Source organism: Mauremys mutica, chromosome 14, assembly GCF_020497125.1.
Source record: "Mauremys mutica isolate MM-2020 ecotype Southern chromosome 14, ASM2049712v1, whole genome shotgun sequence".
Taxonomy (NCBI): domain Eukaryota; kingdom Metazoa; phylum Chordata; order Testudines; family Geoemydidae; genus Mauremys; species Mauremys mutica.
This window is the reverse complement of record NC_059085.1, coordinates 28,558,025-28,579,359: the sequence shown is the minus strand read 5'-3', so window position 1 is coordinate 28,579,359 and position 21,335 is coordinate 28,558,025. Positions and strand designations below refer to the sequence as shown.

The 21,335-nt window shown below is 40.9% G+C and overlaps 1 protein-coding gene across 4 annotated transcripts in view; it reads right to left on the bottom strand.

Moving 5' to 3' along the window:
• Positions 1-21,335, bottom strand: part of LSM14A (LSM14A mRNA processing body assembly factor) — a 33,434-nt gene that overhangs the window by 11,256 nt on the left and 843 nt on the right. For 2 of the 4 annotated variants that reach the window (XM_044987332.1, XM_044987331.1), the window contains exons 2-6: positions 9,073-9,236; positions 6,424-6,556; positions 4,043-4,162; positions 1,468-1,644; positions 1,047-1,112 (exon numbers count right to left, since the gene is read on the bottom strand). In XM_044987332.1, the coding sequence (XP_044843267.1) occupies positions 1,047-1,112; positions 1,468-1,644; positions 4,043-4,162; positions 6,424-6,556; positions 9,073-9,236 (660 nt within the window). Of the gene's footprint in view, positions 1-1,046; positions 1,113-1,467; positions 1,645-4,042; positions 4,166-6,423; positions 6,557-9,072; positions 9,237-21,335 lie in introns of all 4 variants that reach the window. The other 2 variants (XM_044987330.1, XM_044987329.1) reach the window with 1 other exon arrangement.

Genomic DNA, 21,335 nt, shown 5'->3' with positions numbered 1-21,335 from the left:
GGTCTGTATCTCATGCACCAACTTTCTGCATCTCTTGTGAGTAAATATCTGTTATATCAGAGAGCACCTCACAATCTTAAATTCACCTATAATAAATACTACAATAGAATAGAAGTTAGGCCTTCCATGAGGATGTTCGATTACCTTGATTAAGCAATTTAAGTTAGAAAAAACAGTAAAAAAAATATTGTTTTGAATTTAAAGATGTTTGCAACATTTTATTCTTTGACAACTTCTATAATAAATGATCGGGCTTCGCATTTCACACCTGCTGTATTTATCATCTAGTTACTAATATTTGCTTTTACAACAACACTATTCAAATCACTACTTAATGCACTGCCATCAGGGCACGTGTTTCCTTTATGCATGATTTTTGCTCCTGGTATCCCATTTCAATACTTACTGTTGCCATCCATAAGTAAATGACATCAGTTCCCTAAAACTAATTAGGTGGATTTTCTGTATTGCTGTGCTCTGTACTGCAGTGAAAGTCTGCATGGTTTTAAGCTTTATGAATTATAACTAGAGAAAAAAGTTGCCCATCACTTTCTTAATATAAAGTGAGCAGTTATGAGTCCTTCCCCATCGGTAGTCTGGACGTACCCTTAGCTACGGTCTACATTTTGGGAGGGGGGGGGGGAAGAGGAGGGTGTCAACGTAAGATATGCAACTTCGGCTACGGGAATAGTGTTGCTGAAGTTGACGTATCTTATATCGATTTATCTCCCATCCTCACGGTAGATCTATTGGGGATCGATATATCGTGTCTCATCTAGACGCGATATATTGATCCCTGAACGCGCTCCTGTCCTCCCCTGTCGACTCTGCTACCGCCACTCCCCCAGTGGAATTCCGGAGTTGACAGGAGCGCATTTGGGGATCAATATATCGCATCTAGATGAGACGTGATATATCGATCCCTGATGGATCGATCGCTACCCACCGATCTGGCGGGTAGTCTGGACGTACCCTTAGCTACTAAAGCCTTAAAATTAACATCTCAAAACAAAGATAAGGTTTTTCTCAAAACAAATTTAATTTACCAATTTGTCGCTTGTTTTCATTTCTGAGTTGCTCATTTTCTGATCTTGAAACCTTGTGTGCTTCAGCTACAGATGGAAAATAATGTAGACGAGCAAGTCATATCTTTTTATCATTCTTCTGTACATAGCTATGTTATATAGAATGTCAAAATCAGGTAGGTGATAAAGCTTAACAGAATTATAACAATTCCCCCACCCTAATGACGGAAGTGTGTTTTTTAATTTAAGAAAAATTAAACAAGTTAAGATTACTAGAATTCATTGGGTAAAAAAGATGAGATTTCAGACCTCCACTGGCACATAAACTACCATTATGCAGTATGAATAAAAATACACCTTAAAATCTCACTTAAAAGGAATCCATAAACCATTCAAAGGAGAAAGCACAAGACAGGTAAAAGGAAAATATCCAAAGTTCTACCTCGTCTGTGCTCCTGATTCTCTAAAGATTTTTGGCTACCAGATGTGAAAGGTCTGGCTGACACAGGACTCCTTCTCCCAACAGGTGCTGGAGCAGGTAAATGGGCAGAAGCTGTTTGTACTGCTTGTTCCATGGTTGGGCTCTTTCTCAAATGGTCTATCTGAGGACTTGAACGACCTAAAATGTAACCAGGGAGAGAATTTCTTATCTACAAATTTTATTTGTTGCTCTCAAGTCAACCAATCTAGACTGAAGGGGTTATCTGCCTTACCAGTCAAGACAGCTGTGTCCAAAGAGGAAATAAATATTTCTGCACCCTCAGATCCACTAATCCAGACTGAAGAGATATATAGCAATTCCCCTTCCCCCAGTCTAAAAGAAAAAAAAATGGGTAGGACAATTAATTCCTACCAACCCAGCCACAAGTGTTCTAGCTATGGAATGGAATTTTCTGATGTTTGGGTGGTAGGAAATACTCTTCCCTCTTCCTTTCTGTGAAGACTGAGTAGAAGGTAACTGCCCTCCCAACGGCAGATCTGTACCTATCTATATAATTAGGTTAGTGTACTGCTGTGTGAATGTTCTACAAATTAATGAACAGCAGGCAGATGAGCTGTGTAAGCTTCTTCACAGAGTTCTGTCCATACGCTTCAGTTTTGATTTGCAATACACTTGCTACCACAGTCATAGGCATCTCCTGAATAGACACACCCAGCCATGCATAAACTGCACGATAGCATGAGTGATGTTGACAAATTTCTGCTAGAAAAAGGGAAAAAAAACCAACACCCCCCGCCCCGCAAAAACCTCACTTGTGATTCAGATTTCAAGAGATTACAGAGAGTGAATCAACCCACTTCCCCCCCGTTCCCCACTTTTTTTTTTTTAATTATTATATTATTAAGCCACAACCTAGGCCTGGGATCTGAAACAAAGAATGAGTGCCAAATAGGTGCCTGACTGGAAGGTTTAGGCAGGTAAAGCCTTCAACCCAAGACTACATCTTACACGTTAGTTCTAAACACCATACAATTTTAAATATATCCATAGAAAAATCCCAAGCTGTTCTTTTAATAGTTAAGTTTGAATGTTCAACACACTTTCCCAGTTATTGCAGCATCATTTCTATTAATATAACAACTTTGGTAACTGATTCTATTATGGACCCTGAAAAGAAGAATCTGTTAGTCTCTGATCACAAAGTTCACCTAAACCTTGACAGAAAATAAATTAAAGTTAAATATTTTTTCATCTTTTAATAACTGGAGGATCGAAGGAAAACAAAATGAAGACTTTTTTTTTTAAAAGAAAAAAGTCTGCTGTTCAGTTTTTCCTCACCACCCCAATGCCATTAATAAAAGGATATTTTCAGAAGACTTTACTCCTGAACTTTTCTTTGTTTAAGTATGCCATAGAGATTTGGCCAGGCAATTTCCATTACTATTGGGTTCAATGGCTTACCCCCCACACGCCACTTTAAAAAGCAGATGTTGTAAGGAGTGTTTTAAGCAAGACATGAAAAGTAATTCTGTTCTTCTCCATGCTTATAAGGCCTCAGCTGGAGTATTGTATCCAGTTCTGGGTACCACATTACAGGAAAGATGTGGACAAAATGGAGAAAGTCCCAAGGAGAGCAACAAAAACGATTAAAGGTCTAAAAAACAACATGACTTATGAAGCAAGATTGAAAAAAAAATAGGTCTGTTTAATCAGAAGAGAAGATGGGGAGCAGAGGAGGAAGACATAACAGTTTTCAAGTACATAAAATGTTGTTACAAGGAGAAGGGTGAAAAATTGTTCTCATTAACCTCTGAGATTAGGACAAGAAGCAATAAACTGAAATTGCAGCAAAGGAGGTTTAGGTTGGACATTAGGAAAAACTTCCAGTCAGGGTAGTTAAGTACTGAAACAAGCTGCCTAGGGAGGCTGTGTTATCTCCTTCATTGGAGGTTTTCAAGAACAGGTTAGACAAACACTATCAGGAATGGTTCATTTATTGCCTTCAGTGCAAGGGACAGGACTAGATGACCAACTGAGGTTCCTCCCAGTCCCATACTTCTGTGATTCTGTACTTGGAATGTGGTAGTTGATACTGACAATACAACTGAATAGCTCCAAGGATATTAAGAAAAGCATAACAAGGAATAAAGGCTTCACAACAGGGTCAAATAAAATTTTAGAAGTCCCTCAGACCATATACATCGGAGAACTTAATGTTTATCATGCTATCTATGAAATTAATCAAGGAATTCTCCAATTACAAAATTTCACATTACTACATTCAATGTTTATTTTAACAATCTGAACTAAGCAGTTTAACTTTTTTTGTAGAAGAAATTCTCTGGGTGGTGACCAGTGCTATAACTACATGCAATACAGCAAGTTAAGGAACAAAGACAACACCTTTTTCTTGCTTGTCTTGGCCAGAGCCACTTTTGTTATGGAATATATTTTAGCTATTGTGATTTATAAACAATTACATAGTCCCATTAAAATGGAATGAATGAGTAATGACAATAACTGGGCCTATCACTATGATTAGTAAGAAAGATCAATTAGTCACTCAAGAACTTACCTTGAGATAGCTGTGTTTTTAGTGATCTGGCATCTGTTGTAAAGACGGAACCAACTGCACTGCTTTGGGATAAGCTAGCACTAGCTGAAGTTTCTGTTCCAAAAGATGTCAAGGAACCCCCTGCTTTGAAGAAAATAAAAGAGCTGTAAAGATTTAAAATTGGTTTCAATTATTCTGTTTTGTGGGTACCATGTCATTTTTTTTAATTAGGACAAGTCACTTAATTGTTAGTGCTTTGTTAATCATCCTAGAGTAATACTGAAATAGACAAAAATTGCACTTTTAAAAAAATCTCTTCAACAGATATTGTGACTTCATGCAATGTAACTTGCCTTGTAAATCTGCACAGCTTTGGAGAGATAACAAGGTTAAGATTTAGTAATAAATTGCAATGGACATCTCATCATGATGAGGTGACCTTGCAGCAAGTTTTATAAGCCTAAGGAATCCTACTGACATACAAAATGGTAATGTTTGGACAGTAAGCATCGGTGACAGAAGCTTGGCAGATAATGAAGTACGTTTTCTGATAATCTGTGTTGTAATTCAACATTTCCGTCTCGCTGATGGACTACAGTCTAATGGATAGTCAGAACTCCCAAGTATTACTGACTGACTCCTTGAGTTCTTAAAAGTCACAACCTTTCTGCAACAGTCTCCCTTTTATAAATGGGTATTCTATAAGCTATAGCAAGAAAGGCTGAAGCACAATTTTACCTTGAGAAGTGACTACAGGTAAAAATATTCAGATGCATATAAGAGAGATTGCAGAGCCGAAGTCCCATTTGCAAAAGTGAAATGGTATGTTCTCACACATAGGGAGATATATTAAGCAGTTATACTGCTTTAATGATAAACTTATCCTTTTTATTCCTATTCATTCTGTGGAGTAACAGCAACCAAGGGGGAAAGCTGGATTCTGTTCTCTTCTACATTAAAAAAAAAGTTATTTACTAAATTCTAAACAGATGCATCTGTTAAAACCTATGAAAAGCAATGGGGTTGCAAACGTATAACTGAAGAGTTAAATTTGCCTGTTAAAACCTTTTTTCTTACTGGTGATAATGGCTAAAACAACACTTTAATCTCAGATCACAGGCTAAACTTGTAGACCAGCAAGTAGCATCCAGGTGTCATTTTTACTCAGACTAAGCACATCTGATATGGAAGTTCTTGATACAAACAGATGCCACAATACCGTTTTACAGCCACTATAAAGTCCACTTTTATTTTTAAATGTGTGCATGGTGCTTTTTTAAAAATCATCAAAAATATTCTTTACACGTTTAACTTTTCTTTCCACTTGGTGGTAAACTGTATTGGCACAAAATCCCTTTACGAGATAATTTTGATCGCCATACAATTTTATAAATGCGAGATACAACGCCATGGCCAGCTTCCTAGTGTACGTTTCACAAGGGTGCTTTTTCAAATACACATGAAAAGTATGTTATGGGTATTAAATAGCACAAGTCTGACTGAAAAGCCTCAATTTTATTTATTTATTTATTTATTAAACGTGTGCTATTAAGAGGTAACAGAAAAACCTGAGAGGAAGATGTACCCTCATACACTTCTCCCACTTAGTTTTAGGCATGGCAGTTTTCACACTGAGGATTCTATGGGCTACCAAAAGTATATTTTTCTATCCCACTAAGTTAGATATATCCTATGCTACAAAACAGTTTGCTCACACCCAAATGTAGCAAGACACTTAAGGTCACCCACAAAATACATTCCTGATCATTAACAAGGTTTGCCTCTTCATTTTAGTTTCTTTCAGTAATCCAAATCAAATTCTGTAGATGAAAAAACATAAGGGTGCAAACTATGTTAAGTTCTGCTTCTGTAGTACACAGACCTCCTGAGTTTCTAGCAACCATTGCACGTCACCGCGTCAGCCCTGTAAATTGCACTGGCACTTGCATCCACAGCAGTACAACTATACTGGTGACTAGAATGCCAGCATACACAAGGCCTTGCTCATTTCTTTTTTCAAAAACCAGGGTAGATTTTAGGACCCATTGAGACCCAGGTACTCAACTTGTAAAGATTTTACAAAAATTGTGCTTGTGCCTCTTTTGTTTCTTTATAATGTATGAAGCAGGCATGCAAGGAGTGCTTCCTTAAAGTTTATGTTTATCTAGAGAAAGCATTAGAAATATCAACTGTCGTCTTCCCTAGTTTTACTAGAGGACATTGGTAGGGGAGGGAGTTTATCTCACAGGAGGTGCACTACTGGCTCTAACACCTTAAATGAAAGGGTTAGCTAAAGGGTCTGAGTGATACTTAAATCACAACCATTATACACTAGTCATTTATACACATTTTCTGCATCTTAATTTTACAGGAAAATACAAAATATTAAAAAGTAAACATACCAACTCCAACAGCACCAAACTGCTGCCCCACTAATGGACTTGGACTAAACTGACTGTATGCTGGCATCCTGCCAAAAGGACCATAGGATCCCACAGATTGGAATGAAGAAGTAGAAGACGATCCTAGTGAAGACTGAAGAAAAATATTTATAGAATACAATACACTTCTGCAATGCAAGGAGCTGAGAAAATGTAGGACTAAACTGCTCACCAATGAACAGAGACAAAGTCACTAAATCGCATAATAAAGTTTATAAAAACGTGAAACCTTACTACACCTCTATCTCGATATAACACAGTCTTCTGGAGCCAAAAAAAAAAAATTTTTTTTACCACACTATAGGTGAGACCATGTTATATCGAACTTGCTTTGGCCCCCTTGCTCCTTGTCCCCTGACCGCCCACTCCAGAGACCCCTATCCCTAATCACCCCCAGGACCCCACCCCGTACCCAACCTCCCTGTCCCGACTGCCCCGATCCCTAGCCACAGCCCTCTGCCCGGCACTCACTGGCAGCGACGGGAAGCGGAGCAGCCCAGCCCCAGCCTGCTCCACTCTGCCAGCTCCCAGCTGCGGTGCCCCGCTTCCTGCCGCCGGTGAGTGCGGGGAGGTTGGGGAAAGGACGCTCCCCATACTCACCTGCGGCGGGAAGCGGAGCACCGTGGCCCCAGCCTGCTTCACTTTCCTTGCCCCGGCCCCAGCCGTGTCACGGGGGGGGGGAGAGGAGGGGAGAAGGAGGCGGCGGCAGCGGAAGTGGAGCAGCCTGCCCCAGCCCGCCAGCTCCCAGCCACAGCTGAGTATGGGGGGGGCGGGCGTCCTTTACCCAACCTCCCACACTCACCGGCGGCGGGAAGCGGAGCACCGCGGCCGGGAGCTAACGCGCTGATCCGCCAGAGCACTGCTTTACCACGTCGTATGCGAACCCGTGTTATATCGGGTCGCGTTATATCAGGGTAAAGGTGTATTCATAAAAGGAATACACATTGTTTAATATAGACCTTTCAAACTGACAGATATTGGAAACAGTAAAGAAAGCCTCAAAATACTGAAGTACCTGGATTATTCCACGTTAGAATTATTCCACAAGAAAAAGTACATAGGCAAAACTTTCACAAATATACATGCAATTTGTGGCATTCTCACACATTTTATAGTGTTGCCAACTTGAGATTTCATCACAGAATTTATAATATTTGGTGTTTTCTTAAAGCCTCATTTTCTGGACTCTCGTTATTACAGAAGAATCTCAGCTTCCCTTAAAAAAAGTTTTCAATGTTGCCAAAAACCCAAAGTGTTTGTCTACACTGCAATAAATAACCCCTGGCATAGAGTCTCAGTGCTCTGGCCAGTTGACTCAGGCTCAAACTGCAGGACTAACAAAATTGCAGTGTAGACATTTGGTCCAGGGCTCCAGCTGAGGCCCAAATGTCTACAGTGCTATTTTATAGCCCTGCAGCCTGAGTCCAAGTCAACTGACCCAGCACAGCTGCATATATGCCATGGGTCTTTCACCACAATGCAGACACACCCTAATCTCAAACTAGAAAGCAAACAAAACCACCAAAAAGCATTTTTTTTAAATCTCATGATCTTTTAGTGTCCAATGCATGTTTTTTAATGTCTGGCATTGGCAATATTGCAATTTATAGACTCAGACCACAAGGTCAGAAGGAACCATTATGATCATCTAGTCCGACCCCCTGCACAACACAGGCCACAGCAATTCCATAGCTTTTGAATAATTTGGCAGAAACACTTGTGCTAAGTTTAGTGGCACACTGAGCTATTTATTACCTATGATAGCAAGGGCTTTATTTGAGAATTGTGCCTTCTGGGCTAATACGTGAACATTAAAATTGTGTAATTCAATAGAAGGAGAATTAATCAAGTTACTTTTAATTCCCTACCCTCTCCGTCTACTATCAGAATGGCAATTCTAGAACATCCCAGCAACTATTAAGACAAAGGATGCATGCATATATAGCTTTGCCTGTGAGGAGAGATTTGAGGCTCTCCCAAGTCACATGGATACTACAAGATTGTGTGCGCGTCAGGAGTGGTGTGAAGGCAGCTGGAAATGCACTGTTTTCCTTCCAAATAATGACTACTTCCTTTTAAAATAGCTTCCCTTTAGTATGGAGACTTTTTTGATCTAGAACAAAATCAATATTATTTAATATACTTGCACTAACCTGCAGGACACAGGAATTTGAACATACAAGCCAAGATTGTTAAAAGTGATTAATGATTTTGGGTGCTGCTGTTTGTGTGTCCATCTTGACATACCTTGAGGAGTCTGATTTTCAGAAAGCACTGAGCACCACCTTTAAAAGTCAGACACTTAAGGAGTCAAGTTACACAGCCAATAATTACTATTCACTTTTGAAAATCTTGGCCAGAGTGTATAAAACACTGTTCTGTAGAGCAAACTTGCAGTTACTGTTTCCAAAGCATTAATTGCCACAATCATGGAAAGCAAATCTGGTTCCAAAAGAATGATTCTACAACTTTAGAAGGCCCAGATCTTGGCACTGTGTGTTTACAACACAAGGTAGTGTGAAGAGTGTATTCTTCAATGTGTTTTGGGACGATAACTGGACAGTATTAAATTACACCCTTAGATTGCAAACAAACATATCTAACTCTTACCTGAACAATAGCAGGGTCCTGGGGCAGAGAACACTGTGGCTTTGGTGGCTCACAAACAGTAAGGTCTTTAATATCACTGCCACGGAATATAATATACTCAAAGACTTCATCACGAGGTGGTATAGGACGATCTGTTGGTCTATCTTCTGTACCAAAGGAACGTACTGCAGGAAGGAAAAGGGGGGGGGGGAATCAAGTCAAGAGTTTTATGTTGTTTCAGAGACCACGGTTTTATGAGATATTTATATACCCATTCTGACAGAGCCAAAGGGAAAATTTGTATCACTGATTTTCAATTCCCTATAGATAAAACACATGCAAAACAGAGAAAATACTAGGAGTACTTGTGGCACCTTAGGCCTGGTCTACACTAGGGGGTGGGGGGGTTCGAACTAAGGTACACAAGTTCAGCTACGTGAATAGCGTAGCTGAACTCGAAGTACCTTAGTTCGAAGTACTTACCCGTCCTCACGGCGCGGGATCGAAGTCTGCGGCTCCCCTCCGCCACCGCCGTTCGCGGTGGTGGAGTTCCGGAGTCGACGGGAGCGCATTCAGAGTTCGATATATCGCGTCTAGATGAGACGCGATATATCGAACTCTGAGAAGTCGATCGCTACCCGCCGACCCGGGCGGGTAGTATGGACGTACCCTTAGAGACTAACAAATTTATTGTAGCATAAGCTTCCATGGGCTACAGCTCACTTCATCGGATGCATGTAGTGGAAAATACAGAAGGAAGATTATATATACACACATATATACACACACACAGGGAACATGAAACAGTGGGCGTTACCATACACATTATAAGGAGAGTGATCAGTTAAGGTGAGCTGTTGTCAGCAGGAAAGAAAAATAACTGTTTGTAACGGTAATGAAGAATACTATTTAATATTCACTAGGGGACACTGTTGCTAACACACCAGAACGCCTTACAACTAATACAAGAAACAAATTGTTTATGACTTGCAAAAAACCAACACTAGTTTAAATTTAAAGATAGAAATCTTCTTTGCCCTGTTCCACTTAGAGGTGAGCCATCATCTTTACCATCATTTGTTAACTGAAATAAGTTTTATTAGATCTGGCATTAACTACAGAACTGTTCAGAGAGAGAATCAATATAAGCCACAAGTGATAAACCAACTTTTGTCAGTCTGAGGCCTTGGCTACACTTGAGAACAGCAGAGGAGGGGCTAAGGGGCTGGGCAGGAAGGTCCCGCAGGCCGGATGTGGCCCACGGGCTGTAGTCTGCCCACCTCTGGTCTAAGCTGTATGATAAATTGCTACTACAAAGGTTCCTTTTCATATTTTTTTTTAAAAAAGGAGAAACTTGTTGAATAGGTACCAGTCCTTGAAAGTAAATACACACCACTAAAACAAACATTTTTATGCAGATATGCAACTAGATGAGACATCCTAGGTAAGTGGTCCTGTTCTCAGAGACCTGAAATATGTTCTGGCAGTTATATATGTTGATATCTAGATTAATAGAATAGCAAATTAAATTATGCCCCTACTACTGCATTTAAGAATCACAAGGATAAACAAGACTGACCCAAAGTGATAAAGACAAGAATATTTTTCAATGAGAAAAATCTCATTTCATGTGTAAGTTATAAGCTCTATAAAAAGGAGGTGAAAAATAAGAGAGTCCAGAATAGATGTAATGCATATACTATTTCTCTTGTAGATGAAGGTTTAACTTATTCTAAACTCATACTCATTTAAATTTAGATTAGACTGGCGATGAATTCATTAGAACAGGACTATCTTCATAAATGTATGCTTTGTGCAATCATAACACATTGAGTATTACTGTAATGTTAGGTATGTAAAATCTAATTTTTACAGTAACTGAATTCCAAACAATTTACAAGTCACTACTGCATTGACATTAGACTTCCTATTAGGTCCCCTCTTGTTTCACCATGCATAACCCCCTCACCACATATTCCTAACAGGCATAGTGTGTTATCAGTTCCTTCTTCATTTGTGTCCATTCCCTCTACCTTCAAACTTTGAGAGAAGACTGGAGGAGAGGAGTTCACAAGGCAAAGTCTTATCTCCTTCCTCATCTTCATGTTTATAATTCTTGGGCAGACAGTCTACTCCTGTTTCCTTGGCTTCCTTACTTCTAACCCTTTGTAATCTGGCTTTTGTCCTTCCACTGAGACTGCTGTCATTAAGGTCCCTAGAGTCTTCTTCCTAGTGAAGTCTAAGGGCTTCCTCTCTATTTGTCATCCCAGCATTACTAGCTTCAAGTGCTCAGAAACTCTAATTCATACACCCCCAAAATTAATAAATTGACTTAAAAATAATGAGATTTTAAAATAGATTTTGGGTTTTTATTTGCATTCTGGTTTTCAAGAAACTGTGAAGTCTAGAAACTTTTTTAAACGAAAGCTGAGATTCTCCAGTAATCACATGGCTCCAGGAGCTGGGGGGTTAAGAAAAACACCAAATATTTTATTGTCAGTCTCACAATAAGAGTAACAAAATCATCATCTGCACCATTGTCAACCACACCATTCCTCCTTAACTTCCACCTCCCTTGGTTTTCACAGCTTATGTTTGACTAGTTCTCATCCTGGTCCTTCAGTATTTCCATCTTCTCTCCATTTCTAGTTTCCAGTATACCACAGATTTGTGTCCTGCCCCCTGTCCTCTCTTATCCCTATGTCTACAACTTAAACTCAAGGCATCTAACCATCTTCAAAGAGCTTCAATGACAATAGTTATTTCTCCACCCAACCTCTCCCTGTCCATTTAGACCCCTGAGGCATCAGATAGCACTTCTTGGAACTAGAAGAATTCTATTAAGTTATAAAAGGAAAATTATGCCACTCCAAAAGCTATGCTGTTAGTCTTAGTATATTTATCTAGGTATTTTATAATATAATTATTTGTTTCAGCCAAATTTGCATTGAACTAAATAAGGTTCACGGTTATGCAATTCCTAGAAGAGTTTATTATTAATTTTAAGAGATGGTTAACACTTGCCACCCTCCTGTCCTCTGAGCAGTAGCTGAATTTTACTTTTTTTGTTAGGAGCATTTGGATGTGCACACTATCTGGTACGGATGATTTATTTAACCTATTCCATTTGCTAAGCACTTTCTCTCAAGACTTCAGTCTCAGAAAATGTCCCAAAAGTAGGCATGTCCTTAACATCCTTTATTGTGAAGGCCAACATACAAAAAAAAAAAATTTTAGCTTGTCTGCTTCAGTTACTCCCCAGCAAGCCAGTAGACCAGAGATTCTCAGCATATAACTTATTACAAAATTCTGAATAGACCAATCTGAATGTCCTCTGCACTCCAAAGACACTGAGCTGGTTGGCTAATTTTAAAAATTGATCTGGATTAATAACTGTCCTGATAGTCCACAATTTCCAATCATTTTAATGCAGTGAGCTGTGATCTCTCTCTCTCACACATACACACTTCTGTTCAAAGTCATTGTATGCAAAATCAACCAATAACAAAACATCAAGAAACCTGCCAACTAAAAGCCAGAGGCTCCCCTCTATTTATGTAAGTGGAAAGGAGCAAAAAGCAGTGGAAGGTCAATAGATCCAGTACTTTTCCATCTTCCACCTGATTCCACAGAAGCACATCTGGAGGGATCTGGCCATATGCATAAGGAAGGAAGCAGGGTCAGGGGATGGTCCCCTTTGCTGCATCATCACACCCTCTTCCCAGAGGGTATTCACAGCATAAGTTATTCGAACTGATCAGTATTTAGTTTATGTAGGTTCACTAATCACAGAGGATGAAGAGGCGGCATTAGCAGCTCTCCAGGAGGCAGCACAGTTCTTGAAGTAGTACAGAGGCATAGGGCCTCTATGGATCTTTTGAGATTGATAGGGAGGTTGAACAGTTCTGCAGGGTGGGGATAACCCAACCCTTAGACTGGACAATCAGGCAGAAACTGTTTTCTGACCTTTTCCTTACGCAAGTTATTTCAGGACAATTTGGCTGGCATCTTTGTGTACTGCTTGCTCAAAAACATCACGTTATGTTCTTCTTTCCCTCCCTTGTCTAGCATGTCCTGCTTACCTCTTCTCTGAGATCTTTTGTTTTGTTCTTTAGTAGCAATTTCTTCACCTATTCTTGTTACTGAAACACAGTGTCTTAATCTGGTTGTCTAGGAGCTGGGGGTTTAAGAAATTTGCAAGGCAAGGCTGATATGAAAGACAGGAATGGGGAGAGGAAGACAGTAAGGGTTAGGAACAGTGTCCTCAGTTTTTAGTGTGTGCGCAAATTTCAGACATGTTCAACACTGCACATTCCCATCCCACCACTGTTTCATTATTCATTTAGAGTGTGCAAAAACTGTAAAGTGTAACTCAGGGGTGGGCAAACTTTTTGACCTGAGGGCCACATTGGGGTTGCAAAACTGTATGGAGGGCCGGATAGCAAAGGCTGTGCCTCCCCAAACAGCTTGACCCCTGCCCCCATCCACCCCCTCTCACTTCCCGCCTCCTGACTGCCCCCTCAGGACCCCTGACCCATCCAACCCCCGGTGCTCCTTGTCCCCTAACCACTCCCTCCCAGGACCCCCACCCCTAACTGCCCCCCAAAACCCCACCCCCTATTCAACCCCCCTTCTCCTAGTCCCCTGACTACCCCCCAACCCTTATCCACACCCCCGCCCCCTGACAGGCCACCTGGGACTCCCATGCTTATCCAACCCCCCCCCCCCCCCCCCCAGTTCCCCATCCCCTGACAGGGGAAGAGGAAGGGGATGGAAAGAGATGGATAGAGGTGGTGGAAAAAGTAGGATGTGAAAAGGAGGCTGGATGGAAAAAATGTGAAAGGGAAATGGATGGTGGAGATTAGGAGGAGATATGGAAAGGGGGCTAGAAGGAGAAGGTTAGGAGGAGGGATGGAGGGAGGAGGGTCGGGCAGTTGCTCCGGGCCTCTCGCTTGGCGGCAGCTGTGGTGGGTCCGGGGCGCTGTAACCCGAAACCTCCCGCCCCTGAGTGCAGCGGAGGAAGGAGGAAGCGGCTCGGGCCGGCAGTGAGTGTGTCCCACACCAAGGGGGGAGCGCTCCGGTTTGTTCACTGGCGCTTATGGCAGCTGCAGGGGGGGGCGGTGTCTGTGCCTCCTTTGCGGGGCTCTCCCGGCCCCGGGTGGGAGCTCGCTGCCCCCTGCTCCTGCGGCCTCCCCGGCCCCACCCTTTCCCGAGACTTTGCCTCCCGCACCAGCCTTTGTGTGCGGAGGAGGGACAAGCCCGTGCCGGGAGGGAGGCTGGATTTTAGGGCAGAGGAGCAGCCGAGCGCTGCATCTCTGATTGCAGAGCCGGGGGGCCCAGCCAGCGGCGGCGGGGCGGTGTCCTGCTTCTCGCGAGCCCTGCGAGCTGCCCAGGTCCCGATCGGGGCCACTGCGCCCGGGACAGGCGCTGCGATTTCCCGTGTCTCCGTGCAGCGCGGGCGGGCTGGGTCAGGAGCTCGGGGGCCGGGCAGGACAGTCCCGCGGGCCGGATGTGGCCCGCGGGCCGTAGTTTGCCCACCCCTGGTGTAACTAAACATAATATTTCAAGCTCAAAATGCATTTGTATTATGTCGCTGACTCTAAATGTGAGCCTGTTTTCTCCTTATATATTTCGTTTATCAATGACTGAATAAAGCAGTGACCTCATGTTTGTATGAAATACAAAGGGTTTTCTGGGTAAGAAAATTTACATTTAAATTCTAGTCTCAGTTGAAAACATTACATTTTTCATTTTGCAATCCTAGCATATAAATATAGGATCCATAACACCAGACAGCACTAGCATTCACAGGGGTCTTTTTAGGGATGGTAAAACACAAACATGAAAAACTAACATTCCATGCAGAGGACAAAATTTAATACAGTGTGATGGTGGACTTGTCTACATGGTGCATTAGCGTATGACATGCTGGTGCATCCTGTCTATGTGGACCCTTGCTGGTGCACACTATAAGTTCCCTAATGCGAGCTGATGTAGTCCTGTTTCAAACAGGACTACATCAATGTACACTAGGGAACTTTTAGTGCATGCCAGCAACGTCCACACAGGCAATTAATGCACGACATGCTGATGTATACTCAAATGCCATTTAGACAAGCCCTGTCAGTGCTTTCCATAAGAAGAGTTTATTTACCAGTCAGTTCACATTGAAGTATGACGTATTTACAATAAATACTCTCAGCATCAATCCAACACAAATCTAGGCTATTAGAATAGAGTAGGCCTTAGCTCACTTTGAATTGTATTGTTTATGACTGCACTATTAACACAAAACCTTAACTCCGACTCGATACTTCTCTATGGGAAAATACACACACACACTTCACCAGTATGAATGTTTATGTTGCCAATATTACAGTTTAGGTTTTGCATTACAGTGCAATTATGTGGCATGTGCATTTGTTTTACTGCATACTTTGGATGTGTATGAGACTTATTTATAGAGGTAGAGTCTGTCAGTGAAAGTAATGAACATGAAGGGATTAATGTGTTGAAGAGGAAGCATGGTCTTGCAGACAAGACACCCTGGGGGAGGGGAGGGTGTCTATCCTTTGTTCTACCATTCACTTGCTGTATGATTTTGGGCAAGTCATTTTCCTTTCTTTGTGCCTTCATTTACCCTCCCAGCCTCTTTGGGGGCAGGGACCATCTCTTACTGTATTTTTGTACAGATCCTATCACAATGAGGCCCCTCAATCTCAGTTAGGCTCTACTGTAACACAAACACTAAACCAAGATTTCCTCACTTTGAAGGGTTTGTCATGTGCTGCCTTTAAGCAACCAGCTTTTTAAATGCAGCAAAGAGTCCTGTGGCACCTTCTAGACTAACAGACGTATTGGAGCATGAGCTTTCGTGGGTGAATACCCACTTTGTCGGATGCATCCGGTATTCACCCACGAAAGCTCATGCTCCAATACGTCTGTTAGTCTAGAAGGTGCCACAGGACTCTGCTGCATTTACAGATTCAGACTAACACGGCTACCCCTCTGATACTGACAGCTTTTTAAATGAAGTTCTCTTTGGAAGATTAAATAGGTAACAGAATCTGAGCACAAAGCAAAAAGACTAAAAAAAATGTACAGTGTAATATCATCTTACTAGGAATTAGTCTTCGTTGAATTTAGCTTTGTGTCACTAGAAAGATTAAATTGTAGAGTACCAAAAAATAATCTGGGAGGAGCAGAACAGATTTAGAGCTCTCTACAGCTCCCTTGCTGGAAGACATCACCTAAAGCTGAATCCTGACTCCAGATGAGAATGCATTGTTTCACAGACAAACATGGAATTAAAGGGAAACAGATGGTAGACATGTAAAAAAGTAGCATGCCCTATTTATTACCCTTGCCTAAGACCGGCTAGGGAGGGCATGGGCAAATCCACTGACAATTCCTCCTGCCGATTTTTAATCATTTAAAACGTGAACTAAAATGTCATTCACTTTCAATACCCCCAAATGCTCTCTACTTTAATGTGGGTTAAGGGGAATGCTGAGAATTCATCCTATTTTTGAGTTAAATACTGCAACCAGTTTATAGCAGGTTTCTTGTAGTTGAAGTATTGTTAGGCTTCACTTTTAATCCTAAACCTAGTTTACAGTACTCCCTTAAAAATGGCTGAATGGGTTGAGAAAAAGAAAGGTTTACTTTTTGGAGTCCAGTGTGACTGATTAAAAGCAAAATCTCTTGGTCATTATACAACACCATGTACAATAACAGTTATCAAGAAAGAAGATTAACAAAGTACAACTTTGATCCTACCAAAATTATGCACATAAACTACTTGTACATGAAGTTGTCAATGGGGGCTACTCACGTGTGAAAAAGGATGTGCATAAGTCTTTGTATGATCAGAACCTAAATCTCTAATACTGCTTTGCTCTTAGAGTTGCAGTAAGAAAAAACTCCTCAGGTGAAGTACCTTATTCTAATTCTCAAGTCAGTGATGAGAAAATGAGGACCAGTTCCTCAGTTGTGGCTGAGCAGCACTCTGAGTACTAAGGAACAGAGGCAGTACAAATGAGATGTTTGACATTCCTCTACCCGTGGTAAATTATTTTACAAAGTAAAATGTTCTATTACATTTCACTCTGAGTACAAGATGCCTCATGCAAGATGTATCTAGCTTCCCTCTCCATTTTATTTCTTGAGTCAGCCAGTAAGATAGTTTACAAACATTTAGAAATAAGAATAAATTGATTTTTATTAAGCTTAATAGTCTGCAGCAAGTTGGGAGCTGGTGTCTGAAGACTGACAACTGGAGATAGTACTAGCACAGCATGATCATAACTCATTAATAATGCCATAGAGACTAAGTGCAAGTACCTATAATATATCATTAGAGGCAGTAGCCTCTGCATGGCTGAAGTTGCAAACATATTTCATTACAAAATACTATGGCTCAGAAATGTGGTTTAATCTGAAAATTCTCAGATTTACTCAAAGCAGAGCAGAATTTTTTTTTAGATCAAGTATTGAAGAACAGGTAATCAGAAATTAGCCTAATTTAAAATACATGTTTGTCTATCATTTGTTTTCCTCTAGCACAAACTGCTTTAAGCTTTCCTCACAGGTAAATCTCATGCACCAAGAAAGAAACAGATTCTAACTAAGCAAAGTTTTGTTGTTTATCTTTTGGGGCCCAGTCCTGCTGCCACTGACTTCAATAGGAGTTTTCTGCTATTATTTCAACAGCAGCAGAATCAGGAACTGTGAGGGAGTACGCTGCCCTCTACTGGCTAACTGCAGCATAGGAGAAAACACTTTTATGTGCTAATATCTACCAGAACTCTTCTTTTTAACACATGTGGTAGAGCCTGAGTTTTTGATAGCTAAAGGATCAGGGTTCTAGTTCTCTGCCAGCGTGTTGTAGTATGGAGAGAAGACAATCTCTCCCTAGTTAAAGGTTGCAGTCTGTCCAATTCTCCGCCCACATGGTTATTTTGGCTAAAGAATGGCTTATTTTGGTTTAGCTTAAACCAATTTCTAACTGACAAACAAAACTGAAATAAGAATATCCACTATAGCCTTTTTCACCAGTTTAAAACACTGAACTTAAACCAGTGCAACTTTCTTGTATAGATGAGACTCAATCTAGGTAAGAGTAACATGAGGCTGGCTGGGAGGACAACAGGAAGAAACATTTGATTCAGGCCATCCATCTGCCTTTTTGGCCAGGATTTGCAACAGGGGGGTCCAGTTAAGAGTTCCAGCTGCTACCAGCTCTGGTGGCTGCTACTGCCATGTAGGGATGTAAATATTGTTTAAAAAGTTAACCGCTTAAATGATTAAAATTATATCATTTAACTGGTTAACCATTTAAAGGGAGGGGGTTGGGGCTGCTCTGGCCAGCCCAGGGTTGGGGGTTAAAGCTTAGGTTCAGTTAACAGTAACAGTAATGCTTACCAGTTAACTGTTTAATATTTTACACCCCTACTGCCAAGTCAGGTTTTTTACATCTGTGGATGATTAGAGGGCTGCACCCATTTCTTTCAGATGTGGACCTTGCAACAATCATCTAGCACCTGTCACTTCAAGATTAATGACATTCTGAAGAGGCTAAGTCTTAAAATCCATTCCAAAACTGCAGCTAGTCAAGAACTCAGTGGCCTGCTTCTTAACAGTATTTCTCTTTGTGAGCATATTAACCTCAGGCTCTATGGCCTGGAAGGGCTCACATAGATTTTTATGTATAAAATCCTAAGTGGCCTGAGACCAACCCCTCTAAGAGACTGGCTTTCTCTCTGTAACATACTGTCAGAGTTGAGGTCAGTAGACATGCCCAAGTCAGAAGTGAGAAGACTGGAAGATACCTAAGCCTTTAGAACAGGGGTAGGCAACCTATGGCACACGTGCCAAAGTCGGCACATGAGCTGATTTTCAGTGACACTCACACTGCCCAGGTCCTGGCCACCGGTCTGGAGGTCTCTGCATTTTAATTTAATTTTAAATGAAGCTTCTTAAACATTTTAAAAACCTTATTTACTTTACATACAAAAATAGATTAGTTATATATTATAGACATAGAAAGAGACCTTCTAAAAATGCTAAAATGTATTACTGGCACACGAAACCTTAAATTAGAGTGAATAAATGAAGACTCGGCACACCACTTCTGAAAAGTTGCCATCCCCTGCTTTAGAATTTGTTTCCTGTGTTGGTACATAACTACATATTTCTTAACACTCAGGGTGTACCACAAGGCCCAACTTTTCTCCCTCAACTATAAGTAAACAGGTAGGGATGGACAGCAGTGCTCTGGACCTCTGGTGAGGATTTTGTGGAGTGTTTAATTGGTTAGATTTATATTTGATTCTATCTCAGGATAACTGACATTTTTATTTCTAAATGATTGTGATGGGTCACAAGAACATTGGATGGGCATTCTATTATTGCACAGTAAATAAATCCAACTAAATAAAGCTCAGAAGCAAAGTACAACTCAACATAAATATGGCAAAATCTGGACCATACTGAATATGCATATCCTGTCAGGTGTGCAGTGAAAAAGCCATTATTAGTTTGTTAAAGGAGTGAGCAGTGCTGGCCAATCTGTCCCACTCACAGCATAAGTAAAGATAGACTGTAAGCTCCTTGGGGCAGACACTATCTTGAGTGTCTATATGTGGAATCACAGCCTAGGAGTCCTTAGGTACCACTGCAGTATAAATAACTTACATCTATTTATCTTTCACTTATTGCAATCTTAGCTGTTACTTTTAATGAACAGATGAATTCAATGTGACATTAAATTGATGGCATTCCTTTATGTAGAAAAAAGGTTTACCTGTTTAACATCATGAACTATGGTATTTTATAGCAACTTTGGCCCCAATTCTGCATACTCTTATACATATGCTTGAAGTTCAACATGTGTTGCAAAGAAAAATAGTCCCAATACTATATACATGCATGTTAGCTATTTAGAGCTCTGTTTTGCATGAGCTGTCATCTAATATGAACTTTCACGAATGTGAGTTGAAGCAATTAAACTACTGTAAGAAACTGAGTAGACAGGCGTATAACATTTAATAAGCTGCCTTTAATCCAATGACATGCAACACTGAAGACAAAGGATAGTACATACTTCAGAGGCCAACACGTCACACACAAAAAAAAAAACGTTTTCCAAACTTTTTACATTGTTTGGATTACACAGGAAGCTATTTTTCTCTTGGTCTAAAAGGGAAAAAAATTTCCCTGTCATTTAATTTGTATTATTTAAACAAGATTTTCAAGAAATAGTTCATACGAAAACTATAGCAAAATACATTTGTATTTTAAAGCAGATATTACATGCTGAAAGAGACCAACCTCAATTTTCTACCCACAAATTCATTTTCAAGACCGATGTCCTGTGTTCGGAGAACCCCATATGAAACAGACCACCACTACACCTAGCAAGTCCCATCACAGATGCTTTCTTCTCACTGTGGGCACTAAAATTCATGGACTCCAGACATTCCTCATGCTGCCTAAAGCCCTCTATTCTCTCACACATCACAAATATAGGTACCCTTCATATAGCCCAAGGATTCTGCTATACTTAGTGTTGTTCTTCCCTCCTCTACCCTGAATCTTCATGGCAGATGAGGCTACACCAAAATGACAAGCACAATACAAGAATGTGTGTGTATACATAAAGATACCTGAAAGAGAGCTCTCTGAAGCCCAAAAGCTTCTCTCTTGCACCACCAGAAACTTGTCCAATAAAAGGTATTACAGTACCTCACCCACCTTATCTTTCTTTATAAACTAGAGATCAAAATGACCCACAGTCAGGTTCACCTTGTCGGTAAACACACAGTGCCAATGCCAATCTCAGCATCAATAATCTACAGGAACCCCTTCTAGAAGATCTCAACCCTTTCTCCCCACCCTCACCCATTCAGCAATGCTGTGAAGTTCTGTATCAAAGGTATATAGGACCCCCTCCTAGAAGACTTCATCCATTAGTCCAGGATACAGGCCCCTAAGCCTTTGGTCCCTTTAAGCTTTAGCTAACACCCTAGTGGAATACTTAGTGCAGATGTACAGGCTTCCCTTATGCATATCATGTATACTATCCCCCCAATTTTCCTTGTGCTCTTATCCTGGACTCTTCATTCACAATACACAGGTCCACTTAATAGCCAATTTCCTCTGCCTTCTCCCTAATTCAGGGCCAGCCCCACAAAACCGAAAGCTTCCTCAGAGTAGAGAATCCCTGCTTCGTTTCTCACCAAACACCAGTTTTGCCTCACTAGCACACATTACAAACGCTGCTC